The 19,639-nt window shown below is 52.6% G+C and overlaps 1 protein-coding gene across 5 annotated transcripts in view; it reads right to left on the bottom strand.

Annotated features, from left to right (window-relative positions):
• The window catches only part of Nfatc2 (nuclear factor of activated T cells 2), a 123,812-nt gene that overhangs the window by 86,160 nt on the left and 18,013 nt on the right, over positions 1-19,639 (bottom strand). For 3 of the 5 annotated variants that reach the window (XM_063248152.1, XM_063248151.1, XM_063248150.1), the window contains exons 2-3: positions 7,510-8,539; positions 3,667-3,838 (exon numbers count right to left, since the gene is read on the bottom strand). In XM_063248152.1, coding sequence (XP_063104222.1) covers positions 3,667-3,838; positions 7,510-8,539 — 1,202 coding nt within the window. The remainder of the gene's footprint in view (positions 1-3,666; positions 3,839-7,509; positions 8,540-19,639) is intronic. The other 2 variants (XM_063248155.1, XM_063248153.1) reach the window with 1 other exon arrangement.

The raw sequence follows: 19,639 nt of genomic DNA, 5'->3' as shown, positions 1-19,639 counted from the left end.
CGTGGTAGTGCAGTTTGAACCCAGGGCCTCTGAACTAACCTACACCCTGAGCTCTTTTTCATTTCTCATTCTGAGACAAGGTCTCCCCAAACTGTCCAGGCTGGGCTCGAACTTGCAACCCTCCTGCCTCGGCTTCCTGGCGCGTTGGGATTATAGACATGTACCATCACATCCAGCTCAGAGGTTTCTTTTCATTTCTTAAAACCAACTTCCTACACTAAAAATCAAGGACTAGCTCCTCTCATTTTAAAGAGAACCCTCTACTAAATTATTTTTTTTAATCTACTTTGCATCTCTTGACTACAGATTTTTATAGCATACACTGGGCTTTCAAAGCCACAGGTCAAAGGAGGCTTGTGTCCTCGAGGGACACACAGACTTCAGGAGTAGCTAGCTCCCTTGGGACTCCTCCTCGGCTGATCCCTTCTCCAGAGCCTTCCTTGCCCTCCTCTGACCCCACAAACAGCAGAGTCTCTGCGGGCGCCCGCAGGGCTGCACCCCTCTTCCTGCTCTGGGCCTCAGCACTTGCTTCTCCTGGCTTCTCTCTTGATCTCCACCGCTATCTGCACATCTGCTTCTATTTCTGGACTGCTGCACCGAGCCCTGCTTCTCACGTGGCCCGGGAGCTGCCCCCAGCCAGGGCCAGTGAGGATCCCCTGAGAATCAGCAGCGGCTCCAATGAGCCGGTGACCGGGGCTGAGGCTCGCCCAGGACAGCTGGCCAACCTGGGGAGGGCGCAGCAGGCAGGCCCGTGGGCGTTTCTACATGACTCCCTCTGCACCAGCGAGGGGGAGGCAGAGCCAGCTGCAGAGACGCCCCGGACCAGGAAATCCCTGCACCAAGAAGCGCCACCACTGTCCAAAGCCTGGCTCCACCACGGAACAACCAGGGCTGGGAACAGTTCGTGGCCTCACCTCGGCCTGGCTGTGACCTGCTTTACGCCACTCTTGTGAGGATTAAATATGTTAAAACACGTTCAGCGCTGGGTCAGGATCTCACCTGCAGGAAACGCTCACTGAGAGCTTATTACTGTCTTGCTGAAACACAGGCTCACCAGGGTGAGCTTGCTGGCTGTCCTGTTCTTATGACCTCCCAGATTGCAGCACTGTGCCTGGTCCATAGTAAGTGCTCAAAAACATTTGTTGACTGATTGGTGAAATGGACAGAAATTCCAGAAAGAGCCTAACTCCTCCGCTGACCTTGGCTCTTACCTAACCCCCACAAAGCAGCGAGAGTGGGGTCCCGTCAGAGCTGATCAGATTGTGTATCTTCCCTGGCCCAGCCCTGCATGCTCTAGCCCATTGCTACTTTTCTTCCCTCTCCCTTTATGCTCCAGGCATACTGGCCTCCTTCAGCTCCTGGGATGGTGTAGTTCTTTGTGCCCCTGGACATTTGCACATGCTGCTCCCCTATGCATGCTCAGCCCCAGTCCCTGATGCCCTTCCCCCATCTGCATGAATGCTTCAGTTTCACATGTCCCAAGCTCCTTGCGTATGTCCTTCATCCCACCTGCTGGCTTATATTCTCCACTTTGTGTGATTAATCAGTGTCTCTCCCCAATATAAGCTCCACAGCTGCTAATTCTTCCTCATATTTCAGCCCCACAGGACACAGCATAAACACAGGAGGCACTCAGCAAACACTTACAGAGTGAACTGAATTGATAAGACTAAGCAAAGACATCTTGGGCCCTGACTTCCCAAGCCAGGACTGCCTGAACGTGGGCCCCTACACCAGCTCTGGACAGCATCGTGGAGGCCTCCCAGAATAGGCTGCTCTCCTAATCTGCTTTGAACCAGTTTCTCTATTCCCCCAAAAGCTGTGATTCCAGCGGTCTCACAGCAACCTACAGCCCAGGCGGCCCCCTCTAAAAACAGGTCAGTGTGGGTCAGCGATGACAGGGAGACTTTCGTGGGCAAAAAGTCATTTTCAAAGGCTTCAGAGAAGGTGGTAATAATCAGACCGGCACTCCCACTAACACAGGACAGAAGTACCTGAGGCCACGGAGGTCAGGCCCCGAATAGCACTCAGGGTCAGGCTGCCTGAGGGAGCACACCCGCGTCCCCCTGGACCTGCTGCCTGGGAAGGGACATGCAGGGCTAGGGCTGAGGCCGGAGTGGAGCACGGGGTCCTGGGCTTCCCAGGCTGCAGAAGCAGCTGCTGTTCACGGCAGGACATCAGAGGCCAGTTGGCAGCTCCGGGGCCTGAGGCCTTGGCCAAGGGTCAGGCTGTGTGAGCCCAAGATAAACCACGGAGCTTACTGCAGGGAGCTGCTACAGGGTGGACGGGGGACCAGAGGTGGAGCGGGGTTCACACAGTATCGGTCCAGCCCCCACAACAAACACCCACACAGCCAGGCCTCCTGCATAAGCACACTCCTGCCAGCCAGGGCCCAGAGACAGCCTCAGTGACATCCTGTCACAAGGAAAGGAAATTAAAGGCTGAGCTCCACAGTTAGAAATGACTTGGGTCCTCCACAAATCCACCCTCGAAAAAGAAAACACCAAATGCAGCCTGCAAAGTTCAAGATCCGCCAGTTACTGTATTTCCTTTAAAGGGAAGATAACAAAATCCAGAGTCGCTACAAGGTTCCAGATCCATGATTATCACAATGCCACGGTCAAGAACTACTAGATACACAAATAGAGAGAAGATGTGACTCATAGTCAAGGGGAAAAATATCAAAGAAAAGTAACAGATTCTAACATCCCTGCAGTGAAAGAGTTAGAACAAAGTAACTTCCAGGATTCATAAATTCTTACTTTTACCCCAGAAGTCCTAGTAACCAGGAGGACACATCAAAGCACTAGTAGAGACTTTAGGGTCTGGAGGTTTTATCTGTCTGGACTTTACTCAAGTTATGTAGTTTCTAAGTATTCTTCAGGGCCCCCCAAAATCTGCTCCAGGGGTTCTGGTACATACAGTCAATTAAGCTTCCTGTCATAGAATACTTACTTTAAGGCAAACACACACACACACACAGTTACATTAATACAAATATATTGGGGATTCCGGCTGATTGAGCTGGTTGGTGGACACCAGTTCCTGGTTAACCAGACTAGATAATTACCAATAATATTTCACTCTAATTATTTTGGGAAAAAGCATACTCTCTCCACTTATTTGGAAAATAAACACTTGTCAAGTTACATCAAAAGCCGCAGACAAAGGATAGTGATTAAGAAAAAACAAGCATGTGCTCATGATTATAAAGCTTTTCACAATCAGCGTTCAAACTACAGGTTCATTATAGTATCAGGTGTATACAGTAAGAGAGTATATCAAAATACGAGTAACAATTATTTCAAATAATTTGATTATGTGCCTTTTTTTTTACTTTCCAGTTTTTTCCAACAGTCTTGTTTTTCCTTGATGGAAACTTAAAGCGATGGCTTTAGAAACCATTTTGTCAACACACAAACTTCCACAAAATGCTAGCCATCTCATAACCAGAAAGAACAGGAAAGAATCTTGCAGGTGACTATCATTTTATACTTATCTAGTTCAAAAACATCTTTCCTCCCAGGCTCCCGAGAGCCAGGTTAGCTCCTGACCCTAATGCAGCCTCAAGATGTCCTCCCTCAAAGGAGCCGGAGGCTGAATCACACACCTCTGCCTTCAGCTCAGAGACAAACCCCTAGTGACAAAGAAGAGAATCGATCCTACCTGCACGACGGGGTGACCTCCTGTTGGTGCTTTGACGGCCCCCCGGCTGCCCTCCGTCTCATAGTGGGCCCGGTGATGCGGCTTGGGCTGCACCTCGATCCGCAGCTCGTAGGAGCCCGACTGGCTGGAAAGCGGCCACTCCAGTGGGGGGAGGGATGCAGTCACTGGGATGCTGAGGAAGAAAAGCAGCGCGTCATGAGTACGGCCAACCAGGAGCAGTCACCCAGCTGCGTACAATAAATGCAAATGGCCCCTTTTCTGGAGATTACACCCGAGATATGAACAGAACCCTCAATGTTGAGGAGCTTGGTACCGATCAGGATGGCAGGCAGGGCTCTTCTCAAGGTACACGTCTTTTTCTGTGCTTTCTGTTTCATCCTCATGAAGACAAGGAGACCAGCTTCTCCATGTACGCAGTAATGTCCTTATCTGTCAGTACTAGCATGCTTCTGGTTGCTGTTGCTGCCTCCTTTGGGAATTATAAAGAACAGCACCCCTCCACACCCCAGAAGAAAACACCTCTGCTTTCCAGAGCTCTAGTGTGGAGCAGACTGCTCATGTGTGTTTCTCCAGATTTTAAGCAAGAACTTCGTCTCCCTATTCATCGTTTCTTAGAACCACGTGGCAAACAGAATGGGTGGCATCTGACAGTTGTTACAGCACTTGCATCTATTTCTGATGCTCTCATCCAGAAGAGTATTGGGAACAGCAGCCACAGTCATGACTAACTGGATCAATAAATGACGGGTCATCGAGCCACAGAGAGGTCTCCAGTTTGGGCACAGGCGAGTCAAAGCACTCAGATCTCAACATTAAGTAAGCCTCAATCACGTGACTAGAGTCCCAGCTCTACCTCCCACTGGCTGGGTAACCTGAGCCAGCGCCTCTGACGCCCTGGGTCCTAATTTCCTGGATTATGAAACGGGATCCTGAAATCCTATGGAGAGCTTAGCACAGAAAGTGCTCGGTAGATATTAACTATGATACTTTTCCTGTAATATATTCTATGTGTAAGTTAATTTCTGTAAGTGCTCTAACTTGGTTATGGGACCAGAAATATATGCCTTCACATACCTATTGGTCTGCAAGATCTTTGAAGTCTTAAGCTTCATTCTCTGATATAGGCTCAATGCTGTCTAACACACGGTAGGTGTGTGACATACATGCTTAGGGTTACATCACGGGGGAGCTGACCAGGGGCTAGAAAATCTGTCTAAATGACCCCCTGCCTTCCAGAACAAAAATCTATGCCCTCATGTCGAGACATGGCCAGGGCTTCATCTCTGGTCTCCTGACTCCAAGGCCAGACATCATTCACCCTCCACTGTCCCTCTCAATTTGCTAATTTATTAAGTCCAAGAAATCTCACTTATGGAATTGTGCCAGGGCAGATTCAGTAGATGGGTGGATACATGGGTGAACAGACGGGTAGATGGGCAAGTGGATGGATGGATGGATGGATGGATGGATGGATGGCTTCAGAACCTCCATCCCTTCTCTCCAAGCACCCTGGGCCTCTGTCACCCCGCAGCTTCAGGGTGATGAACCCTTCCCTTCCACCTTGGTGACAGTGTCACGAGGCCACCAAGATCCGCCTGCAGTCTACGTGACACCCACGTTAAATACACCTATTTCTATCATGTATGCAAACTGGAATCTTTAAGCTTGCAGAATGAGGTCAAAAAAACCCACTTCAACCCCAAATTGATCGTGTTTTAAAGTATCAAAAAATTTCAGGGCATCAAGATTTACCGAGATGTTGCCAAGTTCTAATTTCTAACCTGTTTGGTTCTGAGATAAGTATCTGACATGGAAATTCAAGAGTTAGACCACCGGAGCCAGCCTGGAGTCCTGCACTTTAATTCCAGCCCTGTTCCAAGCGTCTTCAGCTGTCCCCATGAAATACATGTCACCATGAGGCTCCCCCAATACCTGTTCTGTAGACCTTACAGGAAATGTTTGCAAATACTGGATTGGTTGGCACAGACTGGCACCTACTAGGGATTAAAGAAATCTAACACAACCCCTCAGACCAAGTAGCAAAATGGATTTTACAAAGTCTCAGACAGATTTATCATAATCATATTTCACACCAATTCACCGTCTCACCCTGAATCACCACATAAAATCACCGTTTCAAGACTGATCTCAGCAGAAAGAACTTAAAGGCAGGAACGTCATATTCTACTTTCCAATGTGGCCACTGGTTGATTTTAGGCTTGTCACTAACCTCTCTGAGCCCAGATACTTAGTCTGTCCCAAGGTCAGCCTACGAGCATTTTCTGAGGTGGTTCTGTGAACTTCAGTCCCAGAACTCAGAACTCTGGAGCCAAATGGTCTCTGAAACCACTGCCCCTCCATCATACTAAGGTTCAGAGAAGGCGTGCACCAGGCCGCCACGAGCTGGTTTAACCCAGAAACCTAACATCAAAGCACCTACAGCAGCACCGCAGCTCCAGAACCTGTATTAGAGGAATGCTGGCCCGGATCTGCCCTCAGTGGGTTTTAGTCCGGGTGGGCAGGTGCCCAGTCCAGTGGGCAGGGCCGATGGCCACCCTCATCCCCACAGCGATCAAAACTACTCTCCCTTTATCCGTTAGGGCATTCCACTTCATAAAAGTGTGTCTGCTAAAGCAAAAAAACCAGTCTGAGAAGCACAGAAATAACAGTGACGGCACAAGCCTGCCAGCAGCACGTCACCCACCAGGGCAGCGAGAACCTCTGCCTCGGCCAGGTCACCTCCTCCTCCTCATCAAACCAAAACCAGCAATGCTAAGCAATGCCAAACTGAGTGCAAGTCCCCATTCACGTCACTGCCATCGCTCTGAACGCTGGTGGTTACTGACGCCATCACCATCTCTGTAAGGGCTGCCACCTCCGTCCCTACCACGGGGCTATCCGTGAATGAGCGCTTATCTAAGAATGAGATTCTCCGGTCACAGCGGCCATTCTTCTTCCAACTCTTACTTTGTGCAGGCTCTAGGCCAAGAATGTCATTTAACCTAATCCCTGGGGAAAATGGCTACAAAGCAGATACTATTATTACCCTCATCTCGTGGGGAATGAAATAAGGCTAGAAAGACGATCGTAAAAGTGGGAGCTCTTGATTGATGAGTGATGTCTGCTCTAGGTGCAGCATCAACAAGGTGATCAGTGAGTCTTGATTAGTAATGTCTGCCACAGGCGCAGCATCAGAGGTCCATACCATGTGCTCACTTCAGCAGCATATACACTAAAAACAGGAGGTCAGCAGCAGAGATGCTCACACAAGAGTGAGGGCAGAGAAAATCTCAAATTCAGTCCAAAGCAATCTCAAAGCCGATATGCTGCTATCTATATGCATCTCTTAAAACCACCAAGACCTTAGCTTCTTGAGACTAATGCATTTTAATGTTTTAAATCTTCCATAACACTGAGCATAGTACCAACACACACGTAAGCAGATGCCACCAAACACCAATTCCTCCTATGAGGAGGTGGACTTTGCATACTAAGGCTTGCTGTGTGCCTGCTGGAATGTGAGCTCCATAAAGACAGAAATGTTTGCATGCTGACTTCACTACTGTCTTCCCAGCACCTATGAAACCACTGGCACGATCAGCAACCATTTGGCTCTGTCCTCCTCACCCCTTGCCAGTTGGGGGCACTGATGGTACCCATTTTACAGATGGGAAAGCTATGGCTCAGGAAACTTAAATTCCCTCTCAGACTCTCAACCAGCAAGTGGGAAAGCCAAGACTTCAACCAGTCCACCCCTTAAATTCCAAACTCCACGCTCCTAACCAGGAAACTACCCCCTTAAAACTGATTCCTGGCACAGATGGTTTCCAAAGCCCCACTCACCTGCAGATGGGAATAGCAGGCACCAACTGCTTGGGCCAGGTTGGCGGCACCAGCAAGATGGGCTCTGGAGCCGAGTTCCTCCTCTCCTCCTGCTCGCAGGGCCCCAGGAACTCCACCGTGGGGTAGATGTGGCGGGGCAGGCCGGCCTTGGCCGGCGCAGCGGTCACCGGTGACGGGTCTGGGCTGGTCTTCCACACCTTGGGGGGGATCCCACAAGGCGAGTCGGTGGCGAGGCTGTTGAGGGCATCCATGAGGACGGCCGAGCCAGCTGCGGGGGGGTACCCAGCCGGGGCGCCGTCCTCCCTGGGGGCCACGTGAGATGAGGGCTGTGGCGAGGGGCTCCGGGAGCGCTGGGGTGAGGCTCCGGGCAGCGTGGCAACCAAGGCCTCTGCACACGAATGCCTCCGCTTGGCACCAGGTGACGAGGAGCGGGAGGCCGGACGGGGCACGGGCGAGTGGCGGCCCAGGCAGCTGTCCTCGGCGAGACTGGTCCGAGGTGACATTATTGGCGAGGTTCTGGGGGAATAATGAGCAGGGATGTTTTGAAACTGGGGACACAGGTCGTCCGGCCCGCCGTTGTTGGGCGAGACGCAGGGCGAGGTGTAGGGGGAGAAGGTGTCGGAAATGAAGCTGGCAGAGGAGCCGCTGCTAGCGGGGCTCAAGCAAAGCGGCTCGCGGTAGCCATCGAAGCCGGGCACAGGCAGGGTGAACCTCGGGCTGGCGGCCACCCCGGCCAGGGCTGGCTGCTCCAGCAGGAGGCCGGCGTCTCTCATGCGGAGGGGCCCCCCTGCCTGCATCAGTTCGTGGGACGGAGTGATCTCGATCCGAGGGCTCAGGCCCGAGGCCCCTGCTGGCTTGGCGGGGCTCAGAAAGTTCTGGGGCCCTATCCTATCCGGCTCTCCGAACCGGCCGGGGGGCTCGCCAGAGAGACTGGCGAGGGGGCTGTAAGGCTTGAGGCCACAGTCCGGGACATCATCGGGGTATGCGAGTCCGGAGGGTGGGCTGGCGACCTTATGTGCATTCGGCTCTTCTGGAAAGAGAAGGGGGGGAAGGAGGGGTCTTTTAAGCCTCTAAAACAGAACTTCCGTGCACAGCAATCACAGGCTGGGGGTTCTCTGCTGTCATTTATTTATGTTTCTAAGCTCCATCATGACAAATCCCAAACTGGGATGACCTCAGGCCATCACCTGGGGAAAGTGAGGCCAGATCCTCCCAAACTCCTTGCAGACGGAGATCAGAGAGGAACAGGCACGTCCTGGCTGCTGCATCGGTGGGAGGCTGAAAGCCTTCAGCAGAAGCTGACTGAGGCCACAGACCGGCCCACGCCATCCTGCACGCCTGCAGCTCAGAGGATACTTACCCTGCTGCGGCCTGGCCGCCTCTGGCCTCCCTCCTGACTGGGGTCATTTCATGTCACTGCTGGTCACAACCCAATAAACCGTTTCCTGTCTCAGCAGTCACGGCCCACCACTTGAGAAACACTGATCTAGATCCTTCTTATCATTCTACGCATATGATGTGGACACAGGACACGGAGGGGAACCGTGGGGGGCTCTGGCACGCGACACACTGCATCTGAACCCTACATGTTCACCCTCAAGTGTAAGTAGCAGCTTAATTCAGAACCAAGACTCGTGTCTCATCAGGGTCATTTTATGAGGCCCCGGGAGGGGAAGAGATTCACTGAGACACGGAATGCACAGGCTTGGAAATCCTGCAGACTCCCAAAAGCAGGATCGTGGCTGTAGAGTCCCCTAAGTGATGAGCTTCAGAGTCAGCAGAAGTGGAATTATCTACATTCTGTAATCGTGGCATCTGCTCCAGGCCTCTGCTGTCATCTCCAAAGTCTGTCCCCCTACACACACATACACACACTGCAGAGTGTTGTTCCAGATCATTCTGTGTCAATCACCTAAAGACACTGCCATCCCCAAGCTCACGCTGCCATGCAATGTCCAAGCCTCACTCCTGGCTGACAGACACCCATCTTGCCAACTTCTGTCCCTCACTGGGTCCCGCATGGCACCTTGGGAAGTCCCTGTGCAGTTAGCGAGGGAAAGGTCTGCCCTCACCCTGCTCAGTCTCAGGGCTCCCCACCTCTGCCCTCCCCATCAGCCACAGTGACATGAGCCAGCCGGCTCCTCACGTCACATCCCCACATCCTAGCCGTCAGCACATCGTGGCTGTCCCATCGTTCATGGAGAAAGGTCCACGTGTCACCTGGGGTTCATACCCCCGAGCTCCACCACCTGAGGTCCCCTCTCCCCCACGTTCCGGTCTCCATGCAGTAGCTTTTGGATTGGCCATTCTAGACGCCCTCCAGCAAGGCTTCCTGGAGCCCTTAGACGGGCCCTGAAGCCGTGTACACAGCCTGGCCCTGGCCCCGGGCTGTCTCCCCTCCCCTCCGCTCCACTGCTCCCCAGGCGGACCCAGCTGCAGCCCTGAGCTTCCCAGCAGCTCCTGCCTGGAGTCCCTGGCCCTGGCCCTCTCCCTGCGACTGTCCACTGTCACTTCATTCCCACTTCCGCTCAACCAGCACCTCCTCGGCTTGGTCCATCGGAAAGGTACCTCTGCCCGCTCCCTGCCCTCTCTCTCCATCAGCACACGGATGCCCTCCCATCTCATTGGCTGTTAATCCGCAACCCATTCTGTTAAGCCAGGGGCAGCCACACTACATCCATGTGGAACACAGCCACACCCGCACACCTACACAGGCCTAAGCCTTGCTTTTGTGCTGCACACAGAGCTAGGCACTGGGATGGAGACCGTGCGGGCCACAAAGCCTGAATTATCTCTTATTGGACCTTCATGGGCGTCTGCTCTTCTAAACTGGGCTGAGAGAGCCCCCAGGGCTGGGTCCACATCTACTGTGGTTCTCCATTGTCTGACAAGCACCTGCCACAGGACCTGGCACTTACAGGTCATGCATAAACGTCTGCTGAGTGGCTGAGAGAGTAAATAAATGCAGGGACCACTTCCAGGGCCTGCCAGCCGGGAACAAGACCTGCTCCCCAAACTGCATCACAGTCTCCTGCGTCAGGGCTCCTGGCTGATGCTCGGCCACCCTCAACATCCTTGTTGGTTTCCTGGGTATTGCATGAAGTCCAGCTTGGCTGTGCAGATCTCAGAGGGCTGGACAGAGCCCCCTCCAGATGACAGCGCCACAACAGTGTCCCACAGTTATTAGGGCAAAGATAAATGACCTTGATCAAGCCAGCCTGGCCAAGGCTTGTGCCCACCAACCTCACCTCTCCTCTCCTCTTCCTTCCCTCTGCTTTTCTCCCTGGACTTCAGCCAAAACGGGAGTTTTGGAGAAGCTCCTACCTCAGGACCTTTGCACTTGCTATTTCCACTGCCTAATCTCTTGTCACCTCTTTCTCTATATAACTCTAACCTACTCATGCCCATAATTTCTCAGTACTCTCAGGGCTCCCCGGCTCTGTTTCCAAATCCCGGTTAACTAACTGGGGGAGGGGGGTCCCATTTATTGGCTGCCTCTCCCTCAAGCAATGAGTAAATATCCCTGGCACCTGGCTGGGTCCTGCCCACAAATGGGCAGCACATCTAACCTAAAAGCGGGTGTGTGAGAGAGAATATAGGCATGCATTTGGGCACACACACAGCAGATGGATGCCTAGGTTCCTCTGCTGGTCACCGACAGGCGACTTCCTCCAGCAAGGCCAGCTGAGTAATCAGGGACACTAGTGTGGCAGAAAGAAAACTGTGACTTCTGTATTAAGAAGAAAAGAGAAATTCTCCAAACATTTTAAAGTTCTACCATGGGGTGGGGGTGGGCGTGGGGAGATCAGAACGTACCTATGATACTGAAACCCTGGTTTACCGAAGCAGGAAGCTGAGAACCCAACTCCCGCTCTGCCTCTAACTAGCTGTGCCACTCTGGAAAAGTCCCCACCCACCCGTGCCTCCACCCTCCATTTATAACAGAACAGTGCGAAACCAAAGCCGTCTCCTCGGTTGCTTCTGGCTCTGACACCTTTGCTTTTTGTAGCCAGAGTATGCAAGGTCTGCATGCAGTTCCTGTGACACAGTGCAAACCCGCCCTCACACACTCACACTCACACTCACACACTCACACTCACACTCACACACACACTCACACTCACAAGTGCAGCGCACACACCCTCCCGGTAGGTAGCAGGGCATGGATTTTTAATCTGGGGAAAGACGGGCATCAAATCTGACGCTATCCTAAGAATTCCCTGCCTTGCAAGCACCAAAAGTTTTTGAGCAAAAACACTAAGAAACAGCTAAGAAGCCTTCACACTGCCTTTAATTAGCCCACACGGCTAATTTTCTGCTTTTCTTTCCTCTCCCCGCGCCTATGAATGTTTAACAGCAAGCAGGGACCATGAAGGTAATTAATGATCACTGATCTCTCTGTCCTCCAGGTATCTGACACACAGCGCATCATTAGAATATTTAAGTGGCAGAGGTGCTTTTCCACTTTGGTGACAACCCTCCACAGCCCACTCGGCTGCTGTCTGCAGAAATTAGGTGCACCTCAAAGACACCAAATTTTCTCAGCAGGGATCCAAAACCATCTCGCTTTTCTTTCTACTTTTGTGATCTCTGCTCTGCCCTGCACCACCAGTAAATAGTATTTATTCAATATTTCTATTTAAATTCGCTCACGTATTTTAATTTAAAAGGAACCTTTACACCAGTACCACAAATAGAAGATCAGTTTCACCTCCACAAACAGAAGGTAAGGTAAAAACATGTGTCCTTTTTTTTTTTTTTTTAACTTTTTATCGGTACCAGGGATCGAACTCAAGACCGCCTGCTTGCAAGGCAGATGCTTATGCCGCTGAGCTAAATCCCCAGCCCCTATAAGGTAAAACCATAATCAAAAGAAAAGTTACTAAAACTCAAGCAAATGGTGGGAGGCCAAGTCTCTGAGCTCCAGCTGACTGTCCCTCTGAAATTCTTCTGTTGGTTTTTGTACCGGGTATTGAACCCAGGGCCCTAGTGCTAAGCTGTATGCCCAGCGCTTTTTATCTGTTATCTGGAGACAGGGTCTTGCTGAGTCACAGAGCTACCCAGGCTGGCCTCGAACCTGCGGCTCTCCTGCCTCCGAAGTGCTGGGGTTACAGGCAGGCAGCGCCACGCCCAGTGCTCATCTCCTAAGGAGGCTGAACACACACGGAGGGAGGGGCAGAGCTGGGTGAGTTCTGTCAACTGTGAAGCACCTCTACCAAGATGTGACCTCAGGGCCTCCCAGTGCCAAGCCCTGGAGGTGGGGGAGGTGTGTTAAAGACACAGCAGCACATCACTGAGACACCAGCCTGCTGGTGCCCGAGAGGGGGCAGCGCCAGGAGAAAAGCAGCTGCCGCCACGTGCGTGTGCGCCGTGCACTGGCAGTGGGCCACCTGCCCGGGAGGGCCGGCACCCCAGGGATGAGGAGGCTGGAGGCTGCTCTGGGTCCTCCTGCTCACAAGTCACTTCCTCTGCTCCCAAGTTCCCTTTGCCCAACTGTGCCACCTCATCCTGCGGGTCCCCCTACTCCCCAGGCTGGCCCAGGCAGCTCTCTGCTCCAGAGCCTCCCTGCCTGCCTCCCTCTACACCACGTGCTTTCTGAAGCCCAATGCGGGGTTTTACGGAGAAGTAGATTAACTCACTGAGAGCTCCCCAGTTTGAACTTAGCAGTCCCGTGCACCAACGCTTTGCTCAGACGTTCTCCATCTCGTGCTGGAGTGGGGGCTCTGATGGGGTCCAGCAGCATCCCTGGCCTCTGCCCATTGGCAGGGGCGCAGTGGCATCCCCGCCCCTCACCCGCTGTGGCCGTCAGGACTATCTCCTGCAAGGCACATCGCCTCAGCGGATGGTCACGGTCCCAGGTCTTGTATCTAAGCTGGTCCCAAAGGGAGATTGCTACTGTCCGCCCCAGAGGACAGGTAACCCAGTATACCACCCCATTATCTAGGCACCCATGAGTGTCTGGGAAAATCCCCAGCAACTCCCCAAAACTGCAGGACAAGACTATGGGGGGGGCCACGACCCCCACACAAAAGTTCTGCATTCAGGGCCTTGAGTGTCAAGCACTGGAGACCCCGGCCCCACCCTCCGCTGCTGCTGTAGAGCCTGGGATCACCCCACATCCTTGTGGGTGACATGGAGCATGACACCACCTGACATCTTCCCCCATCCTGGCAAAGCCCAAACCCTACAGGATAAACACTCAAGACATGGGGTCCTCTGGGAGTCTGTCGTGGAAAGAAGGCTCTTTTAAGTAAAAATGCTACCCTTTCCCTGCTATGGTTGTTGTTTTTAATGACTTGAACACATGGCAACCACGAGCTCCCAACCCTATCAAAATCATTTTTAAAAGAAAAAAAAGGAAGAAATTGTTATAAAAATAAAATGAACGGGTCAGCATTTCAGAAATTCTCTTTTCCAGGGCAGATTCTGCTGAGTCTGAAGAGTGAAGGGGAGGTGAGGGTGGCCTCCGGCACCCACTCAGCACCCTCCCCAGCCCCACTTTGGACCCTGCCCCAGGCGCCCTGGATGGATGAAATCACACTCAAGTACTAGTGACCTGGTGAGCCACAACAGAAGGGATAACTGCCAAGCGCCAGGCTATTCGCCATTTTACACCAGCAGCCACTACCTGCCTCTAACACATACTAGCATGTTTCTTCCAGAAGAATCCTGCGCAGCAGGTAACGCAGTCTCCTTTTACAAACGCAGCTCAGACAGGATGAGTAACTTGCTCTAGGTCACGAAGATTCCAAGTGGCAGAGGCCCAGGTAGCCTGGTCTTCCACTCCACCCCTAACCAGTCCTCCCCCACCCCCCACTTCGCATGAAAGAGGCTAGTTTCTGGGAGGTGACAACGTAACCCCAGCCCTGAGAAATGAGGCTCACCCCGGAACATCACCCCGCAGGCAGCAGCCCCTGACAGCAGGAGACACTGAGTCCTCCTGTGGTGCTCTGCTCGAAGTCCCTTCGAATGAGCCAAGGGTTAGTTAAAAAATCCCCCTCAGGCTACATGATGGTCCCCACCAGAGTCCATCCTGCAAGCCCCGTCTGAAGCAGCCACTCGGTGCCCTGCATCAGTTAACACACAGCTTCCCAAAAAAGGAAGGGCAGGGGAACAGCCTGTCGGCCGGGCTGTGGGATTTTCAGGAAGCAGAATGGACTGACCAAAACAGAAACCCCACTAGGGAAGCTGCAGGAGGCCCTGGCGCTTTTTTGGTACAGGGTCATGTACAATGGAGTTCTGGGGCTTGAATGACTTGGAAGAAAGGAGCCAGAGGGTGCCTTGGAGGCGAGAAGCCTCCTAGGCTAACGCAGGGGCCACAGAGCCACCCCATCCCTGCCCGACGTGCCCCAACTGACCCACGGCTCACTGAGCTCATGCCCCAAGCTGCTGAGTCCCTGGCCCTGGCTCTGAGACATCACAGTCTGTTGCCATGGCAGTGCTTAGGATGCCAAAGCCTGGCACTGCAGACCTGCAGCCGGAGGAGAGTGGGGAAGGTGCAGGGAAGGATCCCACCGCCTACCCAAGTGACGTGACGCTCTTAGCTGTCTGCACATCAGGGTTCACACAACAGAGGACGGATTTCCCATTTGGCCAGTTTGCACCCCGCACAAACTACAGGAAAAAAAAAACACTTCCAAATGCCTCCAACGGCCTGCAGGTCATGAATGTGACACTGGGCCAGTGTTCCTAGGAGCCCCCAAGTGCCTACCGCCCCTGCCGCCATACACACAGGACAGTAACTGGATTCCCCATCGATGAGTCATGCACATTAATAAGACGGACAGCCAGCTGTCACACCCTCCATTGAGAGGTGGCTCACACAGACTGAAAGTCGAGAAATTCCACCCAGACTCCTCAGGCCTACAAATGCCAGAAGGGACAGAGAGGACTTCATCGTCCTGGCTCATCAGGCGGAACCCCGCGGAAAGGCCGCCTGAAGAGCAACAGTCTTTCCTCACCTTGTGCCAGCGAAGACTGCCGTCTGCCTTCCCCAGACAGCTAGAGGGGGCTCGGCAGCGCCGCCCAGGCAGACTGCCACGAGGCCAGACGACAGGGACAATCCGCAAGCAACACAGCCCTCGAGACTGGCGGCTGGCAAGACACCCACAGGTGCACCCGTCCCGCTTTGGAGCGGAACGGAGAAGCTGCAACCGGCAGGCCCCACGGCTGTCTTCTGGATGAGGGCACTGGGATCCAGCTCTCATCTCCTGCCTCCACTCTGGACAGAAGGAACAGGCTCTGGCTGCTTTAAAGCCATTTCAGAGCCTCCAGCCTACAAGAATTCCAGAGATTTCCCTGTGTGCAGTCATTCCGAGGGCCGATGCTGGCTGCACCGGGAGCCCTTGTGTCTTTTCCTGTCTCTCTGCAGCTGACAGCCTGGGAGGCAGGTGCTCCTAATGCTTCTGTTACAGAAGGGGAAACTGAGGCTTGGGTGCAAAGAAACTTCCAAAGTCCCCAAAACAGTCCGAGGCAAAGCTAGGATCAAACTGAGGGATCACTCGCATGCAATAAAATGTAATCGATGAACAGACATCTCGTGCTTTTTACGTACACTGCACTCAAGCTGCTCGGCTTCCCTGCCCCACCCCAGGCCTCCCCCGTGATCCACCTGGCCAGGAACTCACTAGGGAGACACCACGGGCCTGGCCCGCTCACCGTACTCAGGGCACACAGACAAACCACACAGGGTGGGCATGTCTCACTTCTTTCACGTAACGTGATGTCTGAGATTCACCCACGGCATGAGAGAGTCATTTCTTGTTCATGGCAAGAGTTTTACAGCGTATGAATGCACCTAAATTTCTTTATACAATCACTCTGCTATTGCTTTCTATTTTTAAAGAAGCCAGAGCTCACGGCCAGGATTTAAGAGAAGTCTGTGACGGGGAGCACAGCGCACCACAGAGAGGGCTGGCTTCCTCGCCAAAGAAGAAGGAAAGAGCCGGGCAGAGGAATTAACCAGAAATAGACTCCAGATACTCTCCCTGCAGACACAGGGCTCTCCGAGGCCAAGCCCACCTGCCCTGTGGGACGTGGCCAGGGGTCAGCACGCTCATCACATGTCGTCCTCCCACAGCTGAGTTCACCACCCAAACCCTCTCTCCACCCACCCCAGGACCTGCACCCCTCACCTCCCACTCCCCAGGCACAGCCTGAAAAGCAGGCTTCCACCCGCCCTGCAGCCAACTGAAAATGCAAGTGGAAACTTCCCCTTGGAGACAGCAGGGCCCACACAACCCTCGGCCAGGGACAGAGATGTAAAAGTAATACCTTATTGACCGGCAGATTCTTTATTTATATTTTCTCCCAACAGCTTTCATTGGGCTGCCATGTTCCCGGAGGGAAGCACACTGATCAGCGGCCTGCCGGCCCTGGTCCTTAAGACAGTCCTGCCACTCTGGGGCAGCACGGGGATGTCACCGGTGTCGATTTCAGAGCTGCAGCCCTGCTCCTTAGGAAAACACAGGTACACAGCTCCTTTCCTTCATCTTAAAAATAACTGTTTCTGGTGTTTCAAACTTGCAGGGTCCCCCCGCCCCAACCCACCCCCAAATTTAACATTCCCGCTTTGCAGGCATGCCCAAGCAGGTCTGTTTTGATAAGGGCCTTTGTAAATCCTGAGCTTTGCAGGCCACTTTCTTGCCTTCTGAAAACTCACCCAAGCGTGGCTCAATTAAAATTCACATGGGCAGGACTGGCTTGGAGAAAAGCATTTTATTAACTAAAACAGGCTCAGCCGAAAAAAGGCGCTTTCCCAAATCCTCAGATGAGAAAATGGGAGGGTCCCAAATGCCAACTCAGGGAAATCAGATCCATCCATCCCGCTCGGAACTTAGAGTCTGCCCTTGGTACAGGGCTTTCGCAAAAGGAACACAGCAAAACTGTCAAGCTTCACAACTAGATGCCAGTCTGCAAGAGAAGAGGAACAACCTAAGAGAAATCGGAGGGATACAACTGGCACAAGAAAATATGACCTTGTGGTGTCAACAAATAGCAGAAAAACCATGGGAAGAAGATTCTTGTAGAATAAAAGGCGCAGTCCTCAGGTCAAACAGTTACCATGTGAGGATCGCGTTTAGACCTTGGTTCAAACAAACCAACTACGAAAAGACACTTTTGAGACAAGCAGCAAACAACCATCCACTGTTCAGAAATATTCAGGGGAAAAAGCTATCGAGTGAACCCCAACAGGCACGGTTTTTCCTCATGGTTATTCCTTAAGCAACACGTATAACTACGTGCAGCATTTGCATTGTACTAGGTATTTTAAGAAATTATTTAAAATGCACAGGAGGATGGCGTAGGTTCCATGCAAATGCTATTCCATTTCATGTAAAGGCCGTGAGCCTCTGAGGATGGAGGAGCTGGCACCAGTCCCCTGGAGATACTAAGGGGCAGCTGTGTTTTTCCTGAGTCCCTATCTCTAGATATACCTAGTAACCTGTTTATTAATAAAATATTATGACACCTGCAATTATAGTTAAGTAAATGAGAGAAGGCAGGGAGAGGAGGTTGGGGTTGGAGACACAGAACAAGATTTATGGCGACAATCGTCACAGCTGAGGGTGGACCAGTGGGAGTTAATTACACGGTACCATTATCTCGACTTCTGCATATTTTGGAAAAGGTTCAGGGAAAAAGTCAAAGGTAGTTCCTCTTGCTCTGGGGAACCTGCACCAGGCTGTGCTCCAAATATGGAAGCAGACAGCCCCCGGCCCACCCTAGAAGAGTCCAGGGGCTTAGGTCTCGCCTTAACCCCTGAGTTCAGTTTCATTAAAATAATGAAACACTGAGCTGGCCCAGCCAGGGAACGATCCTGGCCAGACTGTGTGCGCCTGGTTCTGTGGGGAGGGAGGAAGTCCCCGCTGAGGAGGAAGCTGCGCTGTACCCGGGTGCCGCATCCTTAGAGCTTTTCCTGCCTGACTCTGGCTGAGACAGTCTCGGGGGGCAGGGTGTAACCCCATGGGGAGAGGGCCTGCATCACTGAGCGAAGAAGCCACAGGGTCTGGACAACTGAGGAAGATTGTGCAGCCAGCCAGCTTCCAGGGCAGAGGCTGGGGGACATCAGTCCACAACGTGAGGACTGAACAGGTGCCTGAGGCAGAGGGCTCTCCAGGGAGGATCCAAACCCAGCAGCCTCTGTCATTTCCCGGTCCACCTGCTTTGAGGGATTTACCCAGGAACAAGGCAGAGACTCGCCTCCAATGGCCAGGGCCCTGGAGAATTCAGGAGAGCTAAATTTCTCAGAGCCCACAACCATAGCTACCAACATCCCGTGTTCACAAGCTGCTTGTGTGTGAATCACACCACCTCCCCAGAACCTCACCCCTGCCCCAGCTGCGGGGCACAGACACTGCCAGCCCAGTTCACAGATGAGAACACAAAAATTGTATGTCCTCCAGTATACCACTAGTAAAGAACTATGCCACCTTCGTTCATTTATTTGGCAACCTTTCGTCACAGGTTTGCTGTATATCAGGTCCCTTTGCTTACAGCCCACGCCACCAGGTAGAAAGCAACAGTAGCCGCAGACCAAGCCAGGATTACCTGACTTTAGCCCTGACGCTCTGACTTGCTGAGTCAACAGCCTCCAGCACCGGAGGGAACAGGGATTCAGAAAGTGTCCAGGACCATCTGGGGTGGAGGAGGAAGGATGGAACAGTACAGTCCCCATGAGTGTGCTGTTTTTTATTTCCATTTTTGGTGGAAGTTCTGTGAGTAACATCTCACTAGGAGAGCAGCACTGCACAGTGAAAGTTACGACAGATCATTTGTAAGTGGTGAGCGCGCACACACTCTACTGTACGCGGGCGCATCAGACACCGCCGGCACCCGACGCTTCAAGGAGGGCACATTTTGGCTGTGAGCCGTAGTGCTGGGGACAAGGACTTAGCAGACCAAAAAAAAAAAAAAAAAAAACCAAAACAAGAAGGAGAACGGGGCTGGAGGTTTAGCTCAGCGGCATAAGCACCTGCCTTGAAAGCAGGCAGTCGTGAGTTAGATCCCCGGTACCGATAAAAAGGAAAAAGACCAAAAAAAAAAAAAAACCAAAAAGCACCCAAGCGCCAAGGCTCCAGGCTGCCTGCCACTCTCAGATAAGGCCTCAGCCACGAGCCTGACCTCAAGG

The sequence above is a fragment of the Cavia porcellus genome, unplaced genomic scaffold (assembly GCF_034190915.1).
Source record: "Cavia porcellus strain 051 isolate PalLab524CR breed Dunkin Hartley unplaced genomic scaffold, mCavPor4.1 scaffold_5, whole genome shotgun sequence".
In the NCBI taxonomy this organism is placed as follows: Eukaryota; Metazoa; Chordata; class Mammalia; order Rodentia; family Caviidae; genus Cavia; species Cavia porcellus.
This window is presented reverse-complemented; position numbering and strand designations above follow the sequence as displayed.